This window comes from Ostrea edulis, chromosome 3, assembly GCF_947568905.1.
Source record: "Ostrea edulis chromosome 3, xbOstEdul1.1, whole genome shotgun sequence".
NCBI lineage: Eukaryota > Metazoa > Mollusca > Bivalvia > Ostreida > Ostreidae > Ostrea > Ostrea edulis.
In genome coordinates, this window is record NC_079166.1 from 44,346,615 (window position 1) to 44,373,222 (window position 26,608).

Genomic DNA, 26,608 nt, shown 5'->3' on the forward strand with positions numbered 1-26,608 from the left:
TAGGCCCCCATTTTCAAAATGGCCGACTTATGCTGAAATATTTGAAAGTGTTGAAATCGTTACAACATTTGGATTCTGAGGTAAATGGAGGGTCCACAGTTCATTTCTAGCATCAGTATTCCCTTCCAATCTATTTTCAAATGTTTCAAAATGGCCGCTATTGAAGAAAATGGCGGCCAAAAATCAAGTCCGTCGGATTTTAATCAAATTTAGTTTCTAGGGTTTTTTGAGGATCCTGAGTGCATATCTGGCATCAAAAAGCATTTCTGACATGAGGAGGTGATCGGAGACATTTGTGTTGGCATCCCAACACAGTTATAGCTCGTTATTAAGGTCTTCCGTTACCAACGGAAGACCTTCTAGTGGTTGTAGTTTATCATTATTTTTTCCCCTTTCGTCTCCGAGACGGTTGGGTGGATTTTTATGAAACTTTCACAGATTATGGAGAACGATGGTACCTTTTTTTTTTTTTTTTTTTTTTTTTTCAAAATTCACTTCCGTTCGTGAGATACGTCCGATTTTCCGGTTTTTGAAAGTAACTTTGTCCGGGTGTAAACTTGAAAACGACTAAAGATAATCGAATGAAACTTTCAGGGTTGATAGATCTCTTCTTTCTATGGTGCATGCACGTAATATTTTTTTGTCGCCGTCACTTCCGGTCGTCACCGGAAGTGATTAAATGGATCATAAATTTCAAACTTTTTTCTTTCAAATATCGGTTTACTAGGTCTCTTTCTAATTCTCAAATAATGTTGACGCCACCGGAAGTTGAATCTCCAACTTCCGGTTATATCTCTCATTTTTCAGTGCCATAAATCTCGGTCATGAAACAAGTTAATGAGATGAGTTTTACATATATTATAGTCACTATAAATGTTTAGAGTAACGTTAAATATTTTTGTAAAATTCACTTCCGGTCGTTAGATATGGTGTGGAAAAATTCAGACTTTGTTTCCCTGATATCTCCGAAACGAGGATAGATATACACTTGAAACTTGCAGGGGCTATAGATTAGCAATAGTCCATCTTAAACATATTTTGTATATGGGTGTACGTCACTTCCGGTTTCAACAGGAAGTGGTTGAAAAATTTACTATATTCAAATTTTTCAACACCATTTCTCAGAGATGGCTCAATGAATTTTCTTGCCAATTATGAAGATGATAGAGAATTGTAGTACCCTTAGACAAGATTTTTCATTTTTACAAAATCTACTTCCGTTCGTAAGATATGTCCGGGGTAATCTCAAAAACGACTAAAGAGGGACAAATGAAACTTTCAGGTATTATAGATATCTCGATTGTATAGTGCATGCACATTAATTTGTTTTTCGTTATCACTTCCGGTCGTAACCGGAAGTGATTGAAAGAATCACTAATTTCAAACTTTTTCTTTTGAATTGAAACCTACACTAGTTTATTAAGTCTCTTTCAAAGTATTCAAAGAATATTGACCCCGTCGGTAGTCAAAACGGCTACTTCCGGTTTCTCGATAAAATACTCTTATACATTTCATCTTTGTGCCCCCAAATAAATCTCGTTTATATTTCAAGTCTTTGATATGATTTTCAAATATCTTAAGAACAGTATCAACATCTAGAGTTAAGATAATTTTATTTTTCAAAAGTCACTTCCGGTCGGTAGTAAGCCATTACTTTTTCTTTAGTCTGCTTCTTTTTCTTGAGAACTCTTTCAAATAGAGACGTGAAACTTTCGGGGAATATAGACAATAGAGAGTCGCTGTAGTTTATGGGAAAACACATCTGAATATTACTTCCGGCCGTCACCGGAAGTTACGAGAAATGGGTGAAAACTTCATTAACACACCTCTCATGTCTTGAAAAGACATATTCTCTGATATATTGGAATGATTCTCGTAAGAACAGAAAGCTATGTATCGGAAGTGTTCAAACGGAAGACCTACTCATTACTAGTAATGAGTGTCTAGTTATTATTAAGGTCTTCCGTCTCCAACGGAAGACCTTCTAGTGATTCTACTGTTTATTATTAAGGTCTTCCGTTACCAACGGAAGACCTTATAGTGATTCTACTGTTTATTATTATTATTTTTTTTTTCCTTTCGTCTCCGAGACCGTTGGATGGATTTTCCTGAAACTTTCACAGGTTATAGAGAACGATGATACCTCGAGGTAATTTTTTCATTTTTTCAAAATTCACTTCCGGTCGCAAGATATGTCCAATTTTCGTTTTTTTACAAGATATTTTGTCCAGCGTTTTTCTCAGAAACGGTAAAAGATAGAGTCACCAAATTTTCAGAGTTAATAGATGTCACTTTGTAGGCGTGCAGTAGGGGGTTAAGAATGTCGGCCGTCACTTCCGGTCGTCACCGGAAGTGATTAAAGGAAACATGAATTTCAAACTTTTTTCTTACAAATTGAAACCTATTTCGGTTTACTATACCTCATTCTAATTCACAAAAAATGTTGACCTCACCGAAAGTTGAATCTTCAACTTCCGGTTTTATCAAAGAAAGCCTATTCATTCTCTTATTTTTCAGTGCCATAAATATCGGTCATGAAACTAGTTAATGAGTTGAGTTTTACATATATTATAGTCACTATAAATGTCTAGAGTAACGTCAAATATTTTTGTTAAATTCACTTCCGGTCGGCAAATACGGCTTATGAGCTGTTTTCGTTGTCAATCGTTTTTCTCAGAAACGGTAAAAGATAGAGTCACCAAAATTTCAGAGTGAATAAATCTCACTTTGTAGGGATGCAGTAGGGGGGTAAGAATGTCGACCGTCACTTCCGGTCGTCACCGGAAGTGATTAATAAATCATAAATTTCAAACTTTTTTCTTTCAAATTGAAACCTATATCGGTTTATTAGGTCTCGTTCTAATTCTCAAAAACTATTGACCCCACCGGAAGTTGAATCTCCAACTTCCGGTTATATGAAAGAAAAACTATTCATTCTCTCATTTTTCAGTGCCATAAATCTCGGTCATAAAACAAGTTAATGATTTGAATTTTACATATGTTATAGACATTATAAATGTCTAGTCTAAATTGAAATATTTTTGTAAAATTCACTTCCGGTCGTGAGATATGGGGTGGACATATTCAAACCTTGTTTTTTCAGTTTCTCAATAATGAATATAGATAGACGCTTGAAACTTGTAGAGTTGATCAACTAACATTAGTTCATTGTACACATACATTCAATTTTTTCGTCCGTCACTTCCGGTCTATACCGGAAGTATTTGAAAAATGTCGATTTTCCAATTTCTTCGAGTGATTTCTTAGAGATGGCGGATAGATTTTCTTGAAATTTTCAGGAATAATGTCTTATGAAAGGACCTTCCTATAACTCTTTTTGTTTTTACAAAATTCACTTCCGGTCGGAAAATATGGGCGATTTTCTGTTTCTCAAAAGGAATTTTCTCCAGCATTTTTCTTGGAAAAGGTAAAATATAGGTTCATCAAATATTCAGGGATGATCAATCTCCGTTTGTAAGCGTGCAGCAGGGGGTTGAACATGTCGACCGTCACTTCTTGTCGTCACTGGAAGTGATGGAAAGAATCGCAAATTTCAAACTTTTTCCTTTAAATTGAAACTTATACTAGTTTATTAACTCTCTTTCAAAGTGTCAAAAGAATATTGACTCTGTCGGTAGTCAAAACAACTACTTCCGGTTTCTTGATAAAATATCTTTTTACTTTTCGTCTCTTTGTCCCCATAAATCTCGCTTATATTTGAAGTCTTTCGTATGATTTTCACATGTCTTAATAAAAGTATCAACTTCTAAAGTTTTGATCATTTTGTTTTTCAAAATTGACTTCCGGTCGGTAGTAACCTACTACTTTTTCTTTCTTTAGTCTACTTCAATTTGTTGAGAACTCTTTCAGATAGAGACGTGAAATTCTCAGGGAATATAGACAGTAAAGAGTCGCTGTCATTTATAGGAAAACGCATATGAATAGTACTTCCGGTCATCACCTGAAGTTACGAGAAATGAGTAAAGAGTTCGATAATACATTTCTTATTCATTGTTAAGGCTTATTTTCTGATATATTTGAATGGTTTTCGTAGGAACAGAAAGCTCTTTACCGGAAGTGGTCTAACGGAAGACCTACTCATTACTAGTAATGAGTGTCTAGTTATTATTCTTTTTCTCCGGTACTTTTTTGTCCGGTAGTGTTCTCAGAAAGTACAAAAGGGGTCGATATGAAACTTTCCAGGATGATAGTATAGCGTTTGTAGATGTGGATAACGATAGTCATTTTGTCTACACGCGCATGCACGTGCCCGCACGTGCACTGCAATTTTGGTACAAAATATGGAAAATCAGATTATTAAGGGGATCGATATGAAACCTAAATAGGATGATAGTATATCATTTGTAGATATTAAAGATAATAGTTATTTTGTCTGCACGCGCACGCATACGCATTCACGTGCATTACAAAATCTGTACACTAACTTTGGAATTAGTCTAACTTTTTTTGTTCTTCATTGAAATGGCTTGATATTCATATGATAGATAGATATTGAGACCCTTAAGTGATTTGCATGGTCAAAATTACCAATTTCCACGCACATACACATGTGCTTCATTTTGATTGGATAATACTAAAACGTTTGTAACTATCTTATGTATGAAGCGAATGAGATGACATTCACAGCATACGTAAACAATATGTGTATCTATATATTGGTGTAACAAAAAATGCAAACGCACACGATCATGCGCATGCATCGTTTTTCAAATGTTCAATTTTTAAAGGACAATAACGTTTTTGTTTTTCGTCACATTATATTGATATTAGGGGTTTCGGTGAGTCTTGGTACTCTTTACAAATTGCTGTGGTTAGAATTACTGCTCAGCACATGCATGCACGTGTGCTGAATTCTGATTGGACGATTTTAAAATCGCTATTACTTCCTTATATTTGGTGGAAACGTTATGAAATTCATACTGTGGGCATATGATACAAATGCCTGTTGAACGACATCAACAAAAATTCGGAATTATACACGCGTACGCGTGTATGCACGTGCAACGCTTTCTTTCATTTCCCGGTACTGAAATGACCATATTGAAAGTACTACATGTAATTAAAGGCTAAAATAAAATGATTTTTTGGTATAGAATCACAAGGACATCACTTTTTAATTGGGGGAGGTTTGGGGAACATCTGTAACGGTCCCCGTTGCAATTAGAACTAGTTTGAATTCATTTATAGAAATACATACACAATTGAATGCACATGTGTGTCATTTAATTCATCATTATGTACATGTACATGTGTATACCAACACAATTATCGCAACTAGGATAAGGGCTTCCATAGCGGCGTGTTGTTTGATTTTTAAAAATGTAAAATTACACTTCAAATTCACAAGTATGACAATGTTTGCTATGGTTAAACACCGAACAAATGTTTACTGCGATCGAGCTACCATTATACATTTCCAACATCAGTGGTAATTTCCCATGACGTCAACTTATTATCAGGTGCCTTTTTATTTTTGATAACATCAAGAGGCCCGATAAGCAAACATTCAGGTACATGCAGGTTATCAGCTGTACTTTTAATGGTATGAGTAGAAAGATAAAACAGTCCTTTACATGAACAGTGCTAGGAGCAAGCACATACTCGAACTAAACATTGTTCGTTATCTTTACCATTCATGATATAATTTAACATCATATTTACAGCTATCAGGGAATTACTGCGGTTGCCCTCATTCTTATTAATTTCTAATTAATGTTGCTCTCAACACATTTCAAAATAGATACGATATATATAGAATATATAATTAGAATATATATCATAAATTTGTATTAATGATTACAGCAGGTACACTTGTATTTTCGCACAGTTTGCATACGATGTCATTATTTATGCAAATGAGTCCATTTTGAATCTCTCCATACAATATAATATTAAAACTACTTTCGTGCATAATGATATGTATTACAATTGGATAGTTTTATAATACCATTGAGAAATGGTATATAATCATTTGACAGGCAAAACAAATGCACGTTAGATAAGGTACGTCGGTTGTAGGGGGAATTGAAAATGAATAATAATAATAATAATAATGTGCGGCATTTATATAGCGCATTATATAATTTGTAATTACTCTAAGCGCTTTAGCAATGTAAAATGTAAAACATGATAAGATTAATCAGAGCATAAAATATAACATCAAAATAAAATAAAACAATTTAAACATTACGAGTTCATGCGACAAACCAGCCTTTACTTTAAAAAAGAATATACTACAAAATGTGGTTATCAGATTTCCTAAAAAGATATGTTTTGAGGTTTGTCTTAAAACTATTGACAGTGCCACACGAACGGATGTCTATCGGTAAACTGGTCCATAGTGTGGCAGCTGTTACATCAAACCTTCGATCTCCATAGGTCTTTGTACGAACGCGGTGTTTTTCTAGCAATCGTGAATTGCATAAACGCATAGATCGTTTTGGTTCGTACACAGTGATGAGGTCACTGATATAGGCCGGTGCCAATCTGTTTAGTGCCTTGTATGTGTGTAGTAAAATCTTGTATTCAACACGGGAATCAACTGCAAAGACACAAGCACCAGTGATATATGGTCAGGCTTCCTGACCCGGGCACCAAGTCGAGCTGCTGAGTTTTGGATTGTCCGTAGCCTGCTCAGATCTGTTTGGGATAGCCCTTCAAATAGTGCATTTCCATAGTCTAAGCGTGATAACACAAGAGAACATACACTGTACAAGTGTCTTAGAGGCGTCATCATTGATGAAAGAACGAAACCGTGCAATATTCTATAGATAATAATAACAAGAACGAGAGATGGAACTAATATGATTTTTAAAAGAAAGTACACTGTCAAAGAAAACACCAAGGTTTCGAACACAGTCCGAGTTGGAAATAATGGTATTTCCAAAAGACAGTTGAAAAGATGGTGAGACATTTGAATGTTTCGAAGCAAACACTATGAATTCAGTTTTTTCTTCGTTTAATTTCAGCAGGTTGACGTTCATCCAAGATTTTATATCTGCTAAGTATTCCGGTAGTCGTGATGAGATAGCATTCCATGTATCTGTAAGTCTAAAAACTAATGTCAATGAACCCATCAACATCTTTTTGTTTTACTTTACATATGTTGTAGTTGACAATAAATGTAGCTGTAACTCAGCAGGGAAGTATATGGTTTTCATGGGAACTATGATGTTACAGATGTCATAGTTATCTCTTTATCAACCTTCATCATCAAATGCTACAGGTGTTTCAGATTGTATTTAGAATTGATACAGAAGAAGGGAGTAACATAAATATTTTATCAAATTCAAGATAAATGTTTGAATACTAAGATCAGTTTATGTGTGCATGTGTGTTTTAACTCACAACTCAACAGTATGACAAACGGGATGACTTCTGCTTCTCCATCGACAACTTCCCATATTTTTGTAGGAACATTCCATTATCACCTGTATTGGTGTTTATGTCTTGACTGATTCGATACGCGAAGGTTTCTCCTGTGTATGGTCAGTTTTTAAATCGAGGCAGGCTACTGACAAGCAAATTGATGTTACAGGGTTTCAACAGTTTCGTTTAAAGTCAAATTTCGCACGATCTAGTTTGCCAATACAACCTGTCATTGGGTCAAATGCTGTCTGACGTGTGTCATACCGATTGTTAGGCCGTTCTTTACACACTGAGCTTGATTACGGATTATTTTGTTGATCTGACCAAGGTATAGGTCTTACGGCGAGTGTAACCGGTCGACCGGGGATGCTTACTCCCTCTAGGCACCTCATCCCACCAGGGGTCTGTGTTTGTCCAACTCTTAATTTTTCTATTCGTTATAGGAGTTATATATGAGATTGATTACTGATCGTTGTCTTCATCTTTTCATTGCAAATCAGATCATTATTATAATGGTCATTTTCTGAGAAAATCCAAAATGCTGACTTTAAATGAGGGTGATAAAACACCTGAAACATCAATTTAATTATTCATAGCCTGCTTAGCTCTCGTGTATTTAGTTATTTGAGAAACATGAACACCATATGCAAGTGATAATGTAATTTTGCTGCATGAATATAGGAAGTTGATGACGGAGAAGCTGAAGTCTTCCCGTTTTTTTTTTTAAAAAAGATGTTAATTTATCGTCAACGTTCAATCAAATTTCTAAATATAGTTTTTTTGTTTTACGTCCCGTCGAGAACTTTCTTTACTTATGATGAAACATCACCAGCTATAGGTTGGTTCTATATTGTTTAACGTCTCGCTCAAGAATTGTTCACTCATATGGAGACGTCACAAGCTATCAGTGAAAAACCACAGCCAGCTATACGGCTGTACAGTGTTCGGCGATATTTCATTTCTGGAGATAAACAAACATGTCGAGTGTCACACGATACCTAGTGTGGTGACGTTTTCTATCTTACACTGGGGATATTACATAGTGAGAACAAACATTTTAGTATCACATCTTGAATAACTGTTCATTAAGATCTGTTGTTAAGATTACCTACGTAAAAGAAATGTACTATATCTGTGGTAAAACACGAAGCTCAAGGTTCCATGCGTGACTGAAGCTACAGAGTCAGCTGTTACGGTATGTTAAATTTTAGTCCTTTGAGAGGTAGAATATAGATTATAATTAACAAGAAACTAATTTTTGATTTCCAATTATTCTAAAATCTACGTGATGAAGTTTTAAAGGGAAGAAAAACCATACACCACCACCACCCCCCCCCCCCCCCTTCGTCTGATAACCCCAATTTCAACACGAATGAAAACTATCCACGACTAGCAGGTTACAGTTATTGTCAACCCCTGAGTATGCATATCAGTATTCAGTTTCTCCTAAAGAAAACAACTATAAAGGTGGATGACTCGAACTAACTTAATTTATATGTTTAGATCAAACTTGGTAACATAAATAATCATGGAAAACAGAGCACAATCCATAAATCTTTGTGAATGGGCATGAGAAAGAACAAATCACTGCCCAGCTGGCATTATTCTCCATGGTTTTTGTATTTACACAAAGAATAGATAAATGATAGCAAATATCAGTAAAATATAATTGAAGAAAGCTCTTTAAATCAAATGATTAAAGGGGAAAATGTATATGTATTTGTACTATTATAAAACTGTCTTGATCCCAGTACATTTGTTAGATCTTTGTTTATAAAAGTTTATTTAAATGAAAGACAAACTAGTGATTTATTTTAGTGAGAGTGTGCAAATGTTATATTCATATTAAGCAATAAAATCATTATCATTATTGAAAAGTTAAAAAAAAACCAAAAAAACAAAAAACCCACATGATTATATAGCGTTTTTTAAATTCTGCTTTTCAAAATGTATTAATTTCAATTATTAGATGTAGGAATGTCTTGAAAACAGATGTCGGACAATCATCGATGCAAGATCGGAAGTCTGTCCCACCTCAGGCTCGACAAATAAAAAAAGATGGGCTCTATTCCTTGCACTGTACAGATAACTGAATTGTCAATGACAGGTTCGCACATTTTGATAGGTTACTGCTATGCTTTACATGTAAGAAGGTATCGTTCTTGTTTTAATTGTGAAGTTCATGTACATGAGATGAAGAACAGTACTGTACTAGAACTTTAACTACAGTTCGATATCTAGGTATTTTACATAAAGTTGATCAATCTATTAATAATTAGTTCTCTATAGGGGATATGGAACACATTGTATCAATGTTATCATCTGTGACACTATAATCATGAATATTTGTAACTTTGTGTCAAACTAATAACTAAAGGTTACCAAATAGACTAGTTCATGATAAAAAAAAAATGAATTACCAGTAATGAACATAGCCATGTTTGAATGTTTTGCCATATTAAACTAGATGTACTTCCATTAACATTTTGATTACAATGTAGTGCATGTGACTTTCGAAAGAAATATAATATATTTTAATAAACGTCAATATATATCATAAGATTTGGTTTCTTATAATTGAGTGCTTCTTTTTTATGTCAGCATTTTATAAGATTATTCTGTTTCAATCTTCAACAGCAATGCATTGGAAACTGGTTCCTGACTACCTGTACCCATATACTTGGTGTGTCTATTGTGAAGGACCTGATTTCAAGCAATGACTATTTACTTCATAACCAGAGGACAGTCACTAGTTATTGATAGACCTGTAATATCATGTCATTGCCAAGAATATATTGTACAATATAAATGATCAAATACTACCACTCCTGAGGAAAAATCAATTAGATATAGGCTTGACTGATGTACATCAGCATCTACATAAATTGTATGAAAAGAACTTACATGGTGTTGAAGACTTTTATTTTATTTTTGATACTTAATCTGCATTTGTGTATCATAAGATACGATAATACTTCAATATTTTACCAACAAGAAAGTCTTTCCACACAGAAAATATTTTGTAGTGTTACAATCGACAGATTTTGAAGAACAAAGCAGCTTTCATAACCTGCCCTGTAATAAATTGGTCTGGCAAGTAGGTAATCCAGTGTCACTTTTCACAATCCAATAAACCATCAAGCAGTAGGCCCATTATCTTGAAATAAACTGAAATAAAAAAATGTTACTGTAAATAAAGACGTATAGTGTACAAGGAAATAATAGATGCATTGTGTAAATGAAACTGCAGAATTCAGATAAATATATGGAAATGAATAATTGCATATCCCTTCCATAGTTAAATTCAAGCATACTTTTGTGTATCTGAACAACAAATAAAGTTTGAGATTAAAAGATTGATGTCTGATAGAAATCTAAATTCTGATACTGATTCTGATATGGGTCAGAATCATAAATCAATGCATGAAAAGGTGTTTTCTACATGGGATATACCTTGATGGTATCTAAATATTAATGATAAATAAAAGTTAATCACAGAGCTACATGTACATGTATTAATGATTATATTGCTTTATAGAATTATTTGGATCAACATTCATCAAATTTAGTTTCGTAAGGAGGGCTCTTAAAAATACTTACATGTGAATTAATGTAGCAATTTTAGTTTTTTGCTATACATTGAAAATGTTGTCCTAATTTCACAATATCCGAAACCCACATGTGACACCACTCTGTCAAAAGGTATTCTTCATAATCATAATTCTGACCTGTGTTTTAGATTCAGTTATGTCATGATAAGGATGCTTGAGATTCTGGTATGAAACAAATTTTGTACAAGATTCAGAATTGAAAATGTGAAAATGAATATTTATGAATGCATATGCATACATTTTACAGACCAAATGAATTTGCAGTAGCCAGATGTTGTATTTCTCAGAGTCTAATCTATGCATGATGACGATGAAAACCAAGTTGATCATGAGTTTATGTAAAATCACACTATTCTCTAATTCTGTACATTTTTATAAAACCGATCCCGTCCACAATATGTTGATGAAGATGAACATTGGTCTTCACTGTGTTTTCTATATTTTCTCTCAGTTCTTTAACATAATAAACAATATTTTGATGAGGGTCTAAGAGACCGGTTTATATTATCAATAATACCGTATGCTGTATTTCATAGATCCCATCTGTCTTCCCCATATCAGTGGAGGATCCAGGATTTTCAATTTGGGGATGTAAAAGTCAAGTTATGAAGTATTAGCCAAAATACTCAGTCATTTTGGGTGTCAAATCTGGAGTTTTCATCTATATATGCCAGTACTTTGTGGCGGAAGACAACTGGAAAGGGATAGGCTAACAATCCGCCTCTTTATGAAAGGCGAAGATATTATATGGTGAAGAGGGGTGGGAATCTTTATCCTTCACACCGTCCTTAAACAGCTATTGCTTCTGTTGTTTTCAGTCATCTCTGCAAATGTAAATGTATGTTTACGAAATATTTATCCGTGAAATAAAGAGAAAACGTGTAAATAAGTATTTTGATATCGATTGTTTACATTAGTACCTGCATCGTTTCCCCGTTTTTTCGCCAACCCGGGTGTAGATAGGGTCCTGGACATCTTACACGTTCGCCGTAAACCAAGTTGATAACACGCAAACATTTCATGCTGAGAAATATGTGCTTGTCTCCGGCAGTTCTCCACCTGAATTGACACTGTACGAGACTGTTTGGCCCTATAGGTGAAGTACCAAAAATTAATTCAACCAATTCCTACCAAACGTAGACGTACGCGTAAACGTAGGTTTTGCGATTGATTTTACGTGTATGTAGATTGTGTTTTACAAAGGATCGTATCTGTATCCGTAAACGTAGATATTTACGTAGGTTTTCTCATTACTTACGACTGGAACTCTTCAAAAGAAGGTAGAGATGTTTTCATAGTAACGAAACCTACGCATGCGTATTGCTTACTTTTCTTTTGCTTGCTCTCGTCTGTTCGTCGAAAATGAATGACAAATATCCAAGGAAGCCTAACTGGTCCGATGCCGAGATGGACGTATTAATTGAGGCCTACACCAATGCGATACAAATTATCAGAGGAAAGTTCTCCCCCACTCTTACATCAGAAATAAAAACACGGGCTTGGGAGGACGTGACGGAAAAGTAAGTATCCCCCCAGATAGAATACATTTTAATGATAATATTAGTTACATCACTTAGACTATAATATTAAGTTTCAAGGATTCATGAAGCAGTTAAGAATGTCAAATGTTAGGGAAGTATTTTCTCAAAAAGTGAATGAAACCACTGATGTAAATTTGAACCCAAGCGATATAATAACCTATGATGCTTGCAAATAACCATACATGTAGGTCCTATTAAAAATTATACATGTTAAATATGTAAATTTAGTGTTGTGTGTAAAGTATCACTGTTCTTTATCTTCACCTTTTCAGTGAACAGGTACGATGTAAATTAAACTTTCAAACTTATTGAAAGAAAGCGAGGAAACAAATTGAAATCAGAAATAGTATTGTATTACTATGAAATATACATCATTGTTTACATAAGCATGTTAGCGCAATGGTTAGCGCACTAATTTCTCACGTCCGAGATACCGGGTTCAAATCCTGCGGGTGCAATAAATTTCTTTTCTCTATTTTTTTAACTTCATGTTTGTGGTTGTTTTTTTGGGAGGGGGGTACATTTGGAAAGTGAAACATGAGAAGCTTCCAAAATAGGGGATGGACCCTGTTCTGAAGTTTTATTTAAGCCCTGGCAGTTGATTGTAAGTACTGGTAACATACAGATCTTTTCTATTTACTTTCCGTCCGTCTGTCTGTCGCAAAATGTGCATATTGTCTGGCAGGAGGATCTAATTATTTTCCTAAAAGTAATAGCGGATCTAAGAGGAGTGAAGGGCTTTAAAATAATTCTCCTGTGAACACTTCTCCTATATGGCTTATCAGGTAGACTTGAAACTTTGTACAATGCTTCATTTCTTCAAACGAAGATGACTCCTATTAATTTTGAGGTCACATGGTCAAAGGTCAAGAGTACACTGGTACAGCATAAGGAGTAGATTACCGTATTGATTTTTAGGTCACATGGTGAATCCACTCTGGACATAGGAAGATATTGTCTACTCAATATTTTGAATTGGTGATACTAGTATCAATCAAAGGATGTATTTGTCTAACCCTTTTCAATTTTGAACCATGGGGGGTGCATATATGTTTTACAAACATCTCTTATTTAAATTTCTAACCCTTTTCAATTTTGCACCATGGGGGGGGGGCATATATGTTTTACAAACATCTCTTATTTAAATTGCATTCTTAATTCTTGCATGTATATTGATATTGGGATAAATGATAATGAAATCCAGCCAGATAGGTCATTGGAAATTATTTATTAAATAATAAGGTACAATTTACTTGTTAAAAAAAGTCTGTTTGTAGCAAGGTTAATATGGTACCCTAGCTCTGCAAAATACATGTATTGTAGATCATTCTCAAGAATTTTCTTTATAATAACAGCATCGCAGGAGGTCTCTTGAAGAGGAAGATTCGAGAACCAGTAGGAAGGAAAAAGTCTATGAACTATGGTAATGATTAAAGCATTAGAACGTTTCCTAGGAATATATATCATTCCATAAAAACAAACATGTACAGTTCACATCTGTATATTACCATGAACATTTGAGAAGTGTGATCATTTTTTTAGTGTTTTTACTATCAAACACTTTTGATATGTTCAATGTTATTCGGGTGTTTCATACCACCATAGAAAATATGAACAAATTACTGGTACATTTACCTTGCTACCTCCAAAACAAGGTGAATTCAGGTATGATTTTTAGCATATTTTAAACATGTTACACTAATTTCCTATCTAGTTTGTTATATTTTATACTTATTCTCTAAAAAACTATTTTAACAATCAATTATATGGAAGGAGTAAAATTTTGAATTTCAATTTAAGAAATGGAAGACCGGATGGAATTGAAAAGAAAGATATTGGAACAGAAAGAGAGAAAAGTAATGACACTGGAGAGAATTGCGATGACCCTAGAAAGACGGATTCACCGTTCACCAGACTCTCTCTTTCTATCTCTCTCTCTCTTTCTCTCTCTCTCTCTCTCTCTCTCTCTCTCTCTCTCTCTCTCTCTCCTCTTTCTGTCTCTCCTATTATTAAATGTTGTTAACAGCTTAACACATTTTGTTGCCGTAGCTCTCTGATAGTTATTTTATCTTTTTATTAGATGAGAGAAATTGTCACTTCTGAAATGTGTTTACTTATAATGTTCATCAGTGCTGGGTCTAGGGGAAAAAGTAAATCGTACACATGTATACATGGTTGATATCATTATTTTTTATGCCTAATTAAAGTCTAGAGGCCACCTGTTGTCTTAAATTCCGTACAGTCTGTGCAGCTGCTCCATGATACACAGCATTGTTCTGCTGGTTGGCCACAACTCCACCTTGTCGCAAAGGGATCTTTTCATTGATTGCTTTATCATGCATGTCTCAATTATTAAGGATCACCTCTTCGGTTTAAAGGGAAGATAACCTCCACTGATTTTCAAACATCTATAACAAAACTTTAATTTTACTTTATTTTTACTTACCGGTATTAATAGTGTCTTTTAAGGATACATGCAGTTGTAATTCCTTATTTACCTGAACCTTGACTTCAGCACCCCATAGGCTCGTTCCACCACATTTCTGGTTTTGCTGTGTGCCACATTGTAACGCTCCTCAGCAGGTGTGGATGTTAAATGGGTTGCTAAATGGAGTCATCATGTTATCATTAAGAGGGTAACCTGACTCTCCCAGTAACCACCCTCCTCTTGCTAAGATCTTCAAGATTTCAGGCAGACTGGAATTGTTGAAATGTAAGAATCATGGGTGCGTCCAGGAAATCTGCAATTGATGTTAATGAACCTACAATGCAAATAGATTAGTGATGTATTTATTTGTCATATTATTTGTTGGAGACTACAACTTCCTTACATATCTACTATAAATCTGAATTTTTAGCTCACTTGAGCCACAGGCTCAAGTGAGCTTTTCTGATCAAAATGTGTCCGTTGTCTGTCGTCGTCGTCGCTGTAAACAGTTCACATTTTCATCTTCTGAATAAAAAATAACGAATTTTCATTTCCCATATTATAATGATATACTAATTGCTTTAAGTCCCTTTGTTTGTGCAGAAATGCAGGGTATATCGTTTTGTTGTTAAATAAACATAGTAAGTCCTCCTCTCCCCTTCATAACTTTTATAAGATATCTCATGAAGTTAAAAGATATCTTAAAAAGTTGATGAGATATCTTATATCCTTCATAAGATTTTTTTTATAAAAGATACGAGATATATCTATGGAGTGCCAAATTAACATGAACTCAAATAATTATATATGTCTTTCATTATTTGAAGATATCATCAATTCAATATTATTGCTCTCATCTATTGAATTAACACTCGCATCAAATCAATTATCTTGCTCTCAACAATTGAATTAATGGGTGTATAAATTCAATTGTTTGTATAGTCAATTCATTTCATGGGATTAACAATTGAATTTTAGCACATATCAATTCAGCAGAATAATTGATACTCTCCTCCATTACAATAATGTTCGCAATAATTCAGAGATCGGTAATTGTTGTACGCATCAAATAAATTGATGATATCTTCAATTATTTGAGCTTATGTTAATGTGGCACTGCATAGTTATCTTATAACTTTTTTCTTTATAAGATATCTCATTAAATATATGAGATATCTTATAGTGTATAAAATATATCTCATAAAGGACACGCTTTATAGCACATCTTATTAACGTTTTCGATAATATATTGTAAACTTTATACAAAATCTTATATAGTATACTGTTATAAGATATCTTATAACGTTTATAAAATACCTTATAAAAAGAAAGTTTATAAGATATATATTAAATTTTATAAGAAATCTCATAATTTACAGGTTATAAGATATCTCATGAACTTTATAGTATATCTTAGAACTTTTATAAGACATGTTATCTTATAACTTTTATAAGATATGTTCTAAACTTCATAAGATACGTTATAAAAGAAAGTTTATAAGATATCTAATAAATTTTATAAGATATGTCATATAATTTACAGTTTATAAGATATCTCATAAAATATGAAAAATATCTTATATAAGATATCTTATCAAGTTTAAAAGATATCTTGTATATTAAACACGATAGCTTATACAGTTTATGACAGATCTAGTAAAAAATATATATATATATATATATATATATATATATATATATATATATATTTATATCATATATATTTATTTCTATAAGATATTTTATAAAAAGATTTCAGATATACGTATTAAACGAAATCTTTTATGATTCATAAGCTATATCTTATAAACGAATTTTTTATAATATAGCCCATGAACTTTATGAGATAACTTAAAATAAATAAATCAAATATCGTGTGTCATACCCCCTCCCCCCTTCTTGACTATCGATTGGACATAATATTGTTAATACATGTAGATGAAATGTCGTTGATATGAAAAGTGAAGATAACGAACAGTGAACAATCTCATGACTCCCACAAGCAATAGAAAATAGAGAACTGGGCAAATAACAGACCATTGGATATACCAGAGGTGGGATCAGGTTCCTAGGAGGAATACGCATCTCCTGTAGACCGGTCACACCCGACGTGAGCCCTATATCTTGATCAGGTAAATGGAGTTATCCGTAGTCAAAATCATTGTGCCACGAACAGCCTAACAATCGGCATGAAACACGTCAGACAGCATTTGACCCAATGATAGGTTGTATTGGCAAACTAGATCGTTATAACGATCATAGAATTTGTGAAATGCTGAATTTAAACGAGACTGTACAATAACTGCATCATCAACTTGTTTCTCACTAGCCTGCTCCAATTTAAAAACTGGCTATACACAGAACAATCTCTTGTATATTATTATTGTTAATAGATAATACATCGTCGATATATCTAAATGTCCAATGGAAGGCCACAGCAAGAAATTCTTCTCATGTAGAAGTTTTTAAACAATAAATTCTGCTTCATAGGAATATAAAAACAGGTCAGCTAACAAAGGAGCACAATTCGTGCCCATGGAAATTCAAACAGACTGTTGGAAGACCTGATCACCAAAAACCACGAAGATATTTGTTAATGAGGAATTTCAGAATATTTTGTATTTCAACCTCAGAGTATTTATGCGTGGAATCAGGGTGGCGTTTAACAAAGTAATATTTACGTTTTCCATTTTTGTTGAAGAAGCAACTGTCTATGAAGTCAAAAAGTTTGGTCTTTAATTTATCGTGAGGAATGATCGTGTAAAGAGTTGAAAAGTCATACGTGTTGGTGTTGGTGATTTGAGAAACGTTTTGTGATTTCAAGCTTACTAAAAGTTCTAAAAGTCTAATTTATTGTGAGGAATGGTCATGTAAAATGTTGATTAGTCATACGTTTTGATGTTGTTGATTTGATAAAGGTTTAGCGATTTAACATTTACTAAAAGATCTTTAATTTTTTTTAGAATCCACATTTGATTTACACCATTTCTGGCATATGTAGTCGCACAGTACGTTTGAAGTTTCTCCTTCACAGCTGTTAATATTTTAGTGAGGAGCAAAGATAGGGGCTTGGTAGAACATTTACTGGATTCAGCAATGTATCTTTGTTTGTAAGGGTTTTATTAAGTTTAGGAATCCAGTATAGGTATGGTTACTCATATTCATCCGACCCATTGATTGGAATATTAAATGTGTTTAAAACTGAAGCATGGATTTGAAGAATTTCGTCTTTTGAGAGGGCAGTTGGAGTATAGGTACAATTACCAAAAGTGAAAGTAATGCCAAGTTTGTTTAAAATACAGTTGTAATAATGAGCCTTACAAACAAAGACAATGTTGTTACAAGCTTTGTCAGCTGTCAGTTGGAACCAAAACATATTCCTCATTTAACATATCTAATTCTTTTATTACTTCTGGTTTACTAAACAAAGAAGGATAGATGGTACATACTTTTGTTTTTATTTTTTAATATACCTCCTATACTTTTAATCCATTCTGACAATGTATCAAGTTCTTTTTCATGTTTAGCCTCGTCTGGCATAATCTTCGACGGAATTCATAATAGAAATGAAGTTCTTTCGCCAATGTATTAAGGACCGTTTAGAATAAATGATTTGAGGTCATTATTTTCAACTACATTTGTATATCAACATCACCAGTAATAACATGTCGAGCTGGACTATAGTTGAGAGAAGATGGAGAACAAGAACACGTTGGTGGATTAAGTAAAATATGGTCTATATCTAGGCACTGCAAAGTTGGTTTATAATTAAAAAGTTTGGATGCAATAGTAGAAGTATATTTGTAGGAAATACTGGGTGTAGAGTTGAACTTGAAATAAGTTGGAATGCACGACTGAACTTTTTTATGACGAAGTTGCTTATGTTGACGGCATACGTTCCTTTGTTTGCAAATTTGAGCTTAGGGAACTGGCGGCATGATTTGGAAGGAATATCATCCATGACCCGTGGTGGTTTAAAGCCTCTGTGATTGGCAACATCCATAATCACAGAGATCAGTCTTGTCATATCAAAATATCGAGTTAAATGTCACAGTAAGATATTGTTTCTTCTCAAGTAGAAGCTTTTGAATAAAGTTGACCTCATAATGATACAACAACAGGTTAGCTAATAAATGAGCACAGTTCTGTGCCCATGGGAATTCCAACAGTCCGTTGGAAGACCTAATCACAAAAGACAGAATAAATATTGCCAATGAAGAACTTGTGAATATTTTTAATGTTAACATTATAATACTACTTATACGGGGAATCAGAGTGATGTTTAAAATTGTATTATCACGGGCAAAATTAATACTAAGAAATAGGATACACTTCCTGCCAATATCATATTAATTGTTGCTGGTAGTTGTTTGTTTCAGTGACAGATAAAATGCCGAAACCAAAACAGGAAGAAGGAAAAGTTGCTGAAAGAAGAACAACACGCTCTAAGACGAAAGGAGGAAGAGACAGGAACAATAGGGAACCGGAAGTGAAGAAAAAGAAGAGGACGAAACATAGTGTTCAACAAAAACAAGATGGAGACGATAGGGAAGAGACAGGTTCATGCATTGGTGACATGATGAATTCTCCCTCACAGCCCCCGAACCTTCTGGGTTCCCTTAGAATGTATCATAGAAAAGAGAAAGCAACTCTTATTACATGATAGCCAATTTTGGCGATTAAAAATGATTAGATAAATTTGAGGCTGTAGTATTCGACTTCAAAATCGTTTTAAATCATCTACATTGTCTGTTAAACTCTCAATTTAATGTGTATAATGTGGTCTTAATTCATTCAAACTGTGTCCCCCGAAATCTTCAAGTTAGCGCAATTGTCAAAGGGTATGATTTTAAGATAATATAAGATAAGATTACGGTATTCGAAGACAATTTCTGCTCAAAGTCAGATGTTTCATACCTATCTTTACATATTGATTATCACTATGAATTACTCCGTTTACCTGATCACGACAAAGGCTTTGTGGTGGGTGTGACCGGTGTATAGGAAAGTCATACTCCTTCTAAGCACATAATCACATCTCTAATGTGTCCAGGTGTCCATGTTTACCCTATTCTTAATTTTCTATTTTTATGGGATTTGTGTTATCTTCACATTTTCTTGCGCATTCAGGTGTGTTCAATCCATAGCTATTGGAATGAGATTGAGGCTGCTACAGGGGTTCAAAGTTTCACAAAGGAATAAAAAGCAAATCTTTCAATATAAAATTAATACATTTTGTACAGTTTAATTTTTGTACACTTTTGATTCAAGTTTGTTCAAACATTAATATGAAGGTTAATGTGGGACAACAACAGTTAATCAAAATTTTACATAGGAATATAATTGAACATATTTTTTTAATGATTGAATGTTACATCCTCAATGTTATTGCTAGAATCATTCATCTAATTTGCAAACGTAGCCTTACTGTTATCAGCCATGGCATAGACAAAAGTGATACAACTCAGTTGACCGTAGTGACCTTCTAATTTAAAGAGAATGCATATCATATCCATACATTATATTGCATGATTTAGTTACTGTTTAATGAAATTACATGCATATTTCTCCACATGTATATTTCAGAATTGATTTCGGAAAATCACAATTTGCAGATCAAACACATAACGGGACTTTGGGATTATTTACAATTCGTTATAGGCACAGAACATGATGTTGAGATCCGACGAGTTGTGCATAAACTTGTTGAGGAAGTGAAATGGGTTTCACAACTTGAAAGGGACTATATTATGGGAAGTACTGGTGAAGGATTTGCATTTCCATGGAGAGATCTTGATAGCATGGTGTCTGTGTTGACATGTAATGTTATTACCGAATCTAAAGAGCACAAAAACACCAAAAGTGAAGTCATACATGTAGCAAGTGATGCAGACTGCCAACCGGGCTTTTGCCAGTTAATACCATATTCGCGACGGTACACAATAAACAAGGTTGATGATATGTGTTTTTCTAGGATTTCCTTTACAAAGGATAAATTAAAGTATCGTACAAATAAAAACCCCGATACCAGAATTCATGGACCATGTATTAGATCAGATAGTCCGATTGGATTCGACATGTGTTATACTCTGCCCATCGATCCGATTTCTTCCAATGAGTTTTTAAAAGAATTTCAGACAAAGTTTTGGAATAATGTCAAAGAAGAAGTTTTAGAAAAAAATATTACTGTCATGCATGTGGCTCCTAAAAGTCCTCCTGAAGGTGATACCAAGGGCTTTCAATGGCTTAAGTCTTTTGCAGTCCTTGAACAACGTATCGTCCATTCACTCAATCACGTGCAATTTTGCTGCTATGGATTGTTGAAAATTCTACTCCATTACAGCATTGATGCAGATCAAGAAATTAACGACACACTTTGTTCATACCATTTGAAAACAGTTCTGTTCCATGTATTAGAAGACATTCATCTAGACTTCTGGATTCCAAGCAATATTTTGTACTGCTTTTGGATTTGTTTAACACGACTTTTATTATTTGTCAAGAAAGGGATGTGTCCTAATTATTTTTTGCCCAAAAGTAACCTTTTCCTAAAGGCTGGTCTGTTGGCGAGAAAGGGCAAAATTGAGAAAAAAATCCTCCATGTCCTTCAATCTGGAGCGCCTTACCTGTGGTCTATTATTATCCAGTTGGGTTTCAGAGACTCGGGTATGTTAGGGCTGCAAGGTACATGTATGCTGCATGGAAAGCTGAAAAGGTTCATTACACTGTCTGGATCATTAAAAAATATGAAGGGACATCAAACAACGTATCATCAATGTATGTTTTCTATTTTGAAATTGATGAACCTTTTGCAAAATGAAAACAACGATATAAAACGTGCGGTGCTGAATCACATGTTCTCGGATGTTATGAGAAGAGTTGGACTTATCTTATATGAAAAATTTGTACTGACAGGTTTCACTAAGTATTTACTAACAGCGGAAGCAGCTTTTAATTTGGTGCAACATTCATCTTCATCGAATATTCTTTACTTAGCTACATTATGGTATTGTGAAGGAAAATTCAAACAGTCTATAAAAGTTCTCAAGGAACTCCTTGCTGTCATATATCCGTCAAGACATACATGTATGATTAGGCGGGGACTGTCATGTAGTTTCACATATTTAATCAGAAACTATGAGTACAGACTTGTGTATTTAGATAGGGGATCCAGTTTCCTCCCAAAAGCTATTGAAATGTATGTCAACAAGTTTGAAATTTCTGATTTCTCAATGTATGATAAATCATACGCATTGTTTCTAATTTTCCTGAGCTATCTGGCGGTGGGAAAGAAAAAAAAATGCAGAAAAACGCTTTATAACTTGCAAAAATCCATTAACGACGCACATTTTCTTGTGTTCGTAAATGATCCTTTTGTAGAAAGAAATTCCAAAACCCTGGTATCGGTTGCAGAGAATATGATGAAAGAATTATGTTGAACACATTTACAGGTCAATCAATCATGCATGTACAGAAGTGTTGAACACATTTACAGGTCAATCAATCATGCATGTACAGAAGTGTTGAACACATTTACAGGTCAATCAATCATGCATGTACAGAAGTGATATGGAAAGTGTTTTACATTTCATTGATTTAAAATTCATTAAATGAAAATGTGTGTTATCCTTTTGTACTTTTTTCCCTTTGTTACCTTAATAATTTAATACTAGGTGGCTGAAAATATAAAACTTTTATTGGATTAAGATATAGAGCTAACGGCGGTAGTGGCAGAAAATACTCATTCCTCTTAGGCTCCTGATACCATCTTTAGTCCCAAAACTCGAAGATGTAATATCTTACCGCAATCTGTGTAATTTAAAGGATGGCTTAAGCACTTCTACATCCAGGCAATAGTTCTTATTCCTCAATGATATTAGTGTAGTGGGTCCCTCTTTACCTTTTGATTTAAACTGGTCTGCATATGATTATTTGTGCGGAAGCGATCATTTTCCAATTATTGTTGAAGTGCTTGTAAATGATCCTCCAGAGAGCAATTCTGTTGTAAACTGGAAACTCGACAACATTGATTAGATGGCAGGGGACAGTTTCTTTGGTTCTGAAACATGTGGGTAGGGGGTATACATCAAAGTCAGATTATGACAGACTAATGAAAAATCATATTTCCCTTTTATGTCAATACTTGTATTTCATATTGGTGTAGTGAATAAATTATGACCCTAAATTACATGTAATCTATAAATACTGGTGCTGGTGCACAAAACATGCTCTGAGCAGGTGCCCCTTTTTTGCTTTGATTTTCTCTCATTTGGGCTAATTCGCACCACACCCACACCATCAGAGTACCAAGCATGGGGATTTAGACACTGTGCACAATCAAGAACCCTATCTGCCCTTTTCAAAAATCTACCTTTCATACGGGGCCATCCACCTTCCCTCTCAGCTACAGACCTTTTGCTGGACCATGCATATTTTCACCGGAATTTCTTCGGCAACTGACCACGTGTCTTAGTTTCGTATTTGCACCCATCTATATGCTAGGAATCATGGTGACACCTACATGATGTACATCAAAATTTTTATCAAGCACTCAGCTACGTTTGACATGCACCTAAAATTAAGGTATTTCCATTTTTTTTTAAAAAGTTGACCGGGCCTATAGTGCGAAACTGTCCCCTGCTACCTTAGTCATGCTCGAAACTCTGTGATTGCAAGATATCTCAGTTGAAAAATTTGAAAACCACACAGACCCCATTCAAAAATTACCAAATTTGTTTTACAATATACATATAGCAAATTAATGTATACCTTAAATTTCGACCTTTTTCAAAATAAAAAAGCAACTTTCGCATGCATCAAGCAAAGGCTTATTGAAACATAAATAAATATATACAAAAATCCTGGAAAAAATTTCTTTCCAGTCTAAATCCGCATATTCCTATTAATAACGTTTGGAATGAGATAATGAAAATAAAAGGAAAAGGTTCTGGCAAGTACGTAATATCAACATTTGAAGGTAGAAAATCAGATAATCACTGATAAAAAAAACATATATCTAACAGCATAGCCAATAGTTTTTAAACACTCATCAAAAGACAGTATGAGCCCAAATTGTGTTTAAAAAGAAATACACAGGAAAAGAAAACATTGGATTTCACATGAAAAGTGATCAATCCCATAACTCTTAGGAAATTAAAATTAAAATTAGGGCAAACACGAACCCTTAGACACACCAGAGGTGTGATCAAGTTTCTAATAGGAGTAAGCATAGTTTGTCCACTGATCTCGTCCGCCATGAACGAACATATTCCAATCCTTCACATAAGCAAATGTTCAAGTCAAGATATTTATGTAACCAAGGCGATTTAATGGAAAAATCGCATACACTTTATCAAGTTTTCATCAAAAGATATCTGCAGAGTCTATTTTGCAGAAATGATCTTTCTTAAAATGCATTAAAACATGGCTAGAAACATCGTCGCCCGCTTCGAGTTCTATCGAGAAAAGATCGTCAACTTCGATCAATGAATTTACAGTTGTACGTGTATATGAGTAAGAATTCCAACAACCAATCAACTTAATGAAGCCTCCCTGGCCAGGCAGTGTTTAAAATTCATAAATTCGTCGTCTAATAAGTCGGTAAAATGAAGAGTTTTAAGAGCCTACCTTTGTTTGGAACTGCCGTCTGCCACCTTGTTTTGTCCAATTCTGCACACGATCATGACAGTGGACATGTGAATGAAAATTCTTACTGTTGATAGATGAAACGTGGTCGATATATCTAAATGTCGAGTTGAAGGCAACATCTAGAGGATTTTTTCTTCTCATGTAGAAGCTTTTAAATAAACTCTGCTTCATAGGAATATAAAAACAGGTCAGCTAACAAAGGATCACATTTCGTGTCTATGGGAATTCCAACAGACTGTTGGAAGACCTGATCACCAAAGACTACTGAGATATTGTCAAAGAGGAACTCTAGCATATTTTTTATTTCAACTTCAGAGTGCTTGTGTGTGGAATCAGAGTGGTGTTTAACAATCAAATTTTCAGGATGACTGATTACTATATGTAGATACGAATACTTCCTTTTTCCATTTTTGTTGACGAAGCAACTGTCTATGAGGTCAAAAAGTCTAATCTTTAATTTATTGTGAGGAATGGTCATGTAAAGTGTTTAAAAGTCATACGTTTTGATGTTATTGATTTGAGAAAATTCTAGCAATTTCAAATTTACTAAAAGTTCTTTAGAATTTCTCAGAATCCACATTTGATTCTTGGGTCTTGCTATTTTAGGAATGACAACTCTTCAATTCGGAATTTCTTAACCAAATTCTTTTATGTTTTTATATATGCGTGTATAGAATTTTTTTTTTTCAATTTGAAATTTGCATATTATTAATATACATGTGCATTTTCTATTGATAAGTGTTGGTACAGACGTAATCGCCAGTTTTCAAGAAATTAAAGTTTGGTTCTATAAAATCCCCTTTTCCAGAAACAATTATAAAAGTATGGTGGCTAAAAATATTATTTTGTTGTATTTTAATTCAAACATGATAAACAGGAATATCTCAAAAGACAAATTGATGAATTTTAGAGTATGCAATTAAAAATTGATGATATTTAATTTTCTTTAAAAAGTGAATAAACATCTGTGAAAAATGGAAGACAAATAACTGTGATTCTATAAATGAAATATACGAGGAATTGCTACAGACAAAAATCACTGGGTGCGTCATTCCACATTAACGTCTTTGTGCTGAGAAAAGACGAAAAATCCCATAAATTGAACAACTACAATTTGGGTCTTTCATAGATCTCACTGACAATCTCTTATGACAAGAGGCTCCACCCTTTCTCCATTTTGGAGGTCCAATTTTGAAGTGTCCAGAGTCAGCGTTTTACACCGAGCCATCTGAGACTGCTATTACCATTCCTAACAGTTCAAGTTTAGTTGGACCGTATGATCGTTGCCATTGCTCCAGTCCCATGGATCTTAGTACTCCCATCTTCAATACATGTATAACACATACCCTAGTCCGCGACACGATGTGTCCACAGCAAGCCGGAAGTCCAGGTCATAACGGGGGGAACTGAGAACAAGGGAGTTTTGGAAGATATATCTAAGTCAACAAGAATCCCATCAGAAGCAAAGGACGACTTCATTCCAATACTGTTTGTAGCAGTAATTGTAAAATCTGACAGATGGTGCTAGTGTATTGCTTTCTATGGGAAATGAGGTTGAGAGTCCTATGTTGAGAGCATTAAACAGGTCGTTTTCTTCCAAAAAAAAAGTAATACTAAAGCTTATGCATTTTTACCTTTCAAAAGAGTGATATAGATTCAAAAGAACGTTTATTTGAAATGATACAAATTATAAAAATGATTTGGCATACCAAACGGAGATGAGCCTGCAGATATTACATATTTCTCAATTTGTCCTCCACTTTCTGAAAACACGCATCCAAGCACACAAGGAAATTGGATGTTGAATTAAGAATATCGATATACACTGCATTTGAAAACTGGGGATGTTTCTCGCGTACCGGTCCCCAATAGCACGCAACTGTGCATGAGCAGTTATATTCCCCTTACCGTTGTTAAGCGGACTGTAACTACACCGCCATTATCATTTTCGCCTCGGATGCTGAGACGTGAAACTCGCCAATATTTCGTGT

General features: G+C 34.2%; 1 protein-coding gene and 1 long non-coding RNA gene across 6 annotated transcripts in view; one reads left to right on the top strand and one right to left on the bottom strand.

Moving 5' to 3' along the window:
- Positions 1–22,595, top strand: part of LOC125673762 (uncharacterized) — a 39,801-nt gene extending 17,206 nt beyond the window's left edge. The window contains exons 1-5 of one of the 5 annotated variants that reach the window (XM_048910557.2): positions 12,363–12,520; positions 13,897–13,964; positions 14,342–14,397; positions 19,336–19,528; positions 20,556–22,595. In XM_048910557.2, coding sequence (XP_048766514.2) covers positions 12,363–12,520; positions 13,897–13,964; positions 14,342–14,397; positions 19,336–19,528; positions 20,556–22,408 — 2,328 coding nt within the window. In that variant the 3' untranslated portion in view covers positions 22,409–22,595. Of the gene's footprint in view, positions 1–12,362; positions 12,521–13,670; positions 13,965–14,341; positions 15,255–19,335 lie in introns of those variants that run through there. The other 4 variants (XM_048910563.2, XM_048910558.2, XM_048910561.2 and 1 more) reach the window with 4 other exon arrangements.
- LOC125673780 (uncharacterized) lies at positions 10,295–12,014 on the bottom strand. Its single transcript, XR_007369762.2, has 3 exons — positions 11,921–12,014; positions 11,518–11,824; positions 10,295–10,557 (listed from the first exon to the last, which is right to left on the bottom strand). It is a non-coding gene; the product is annotated as an uncharacterized LOC125673780 (long non-coding RNA).
- Positions 22,596–26,608: the final 4,013 nt, after the last annotated feature.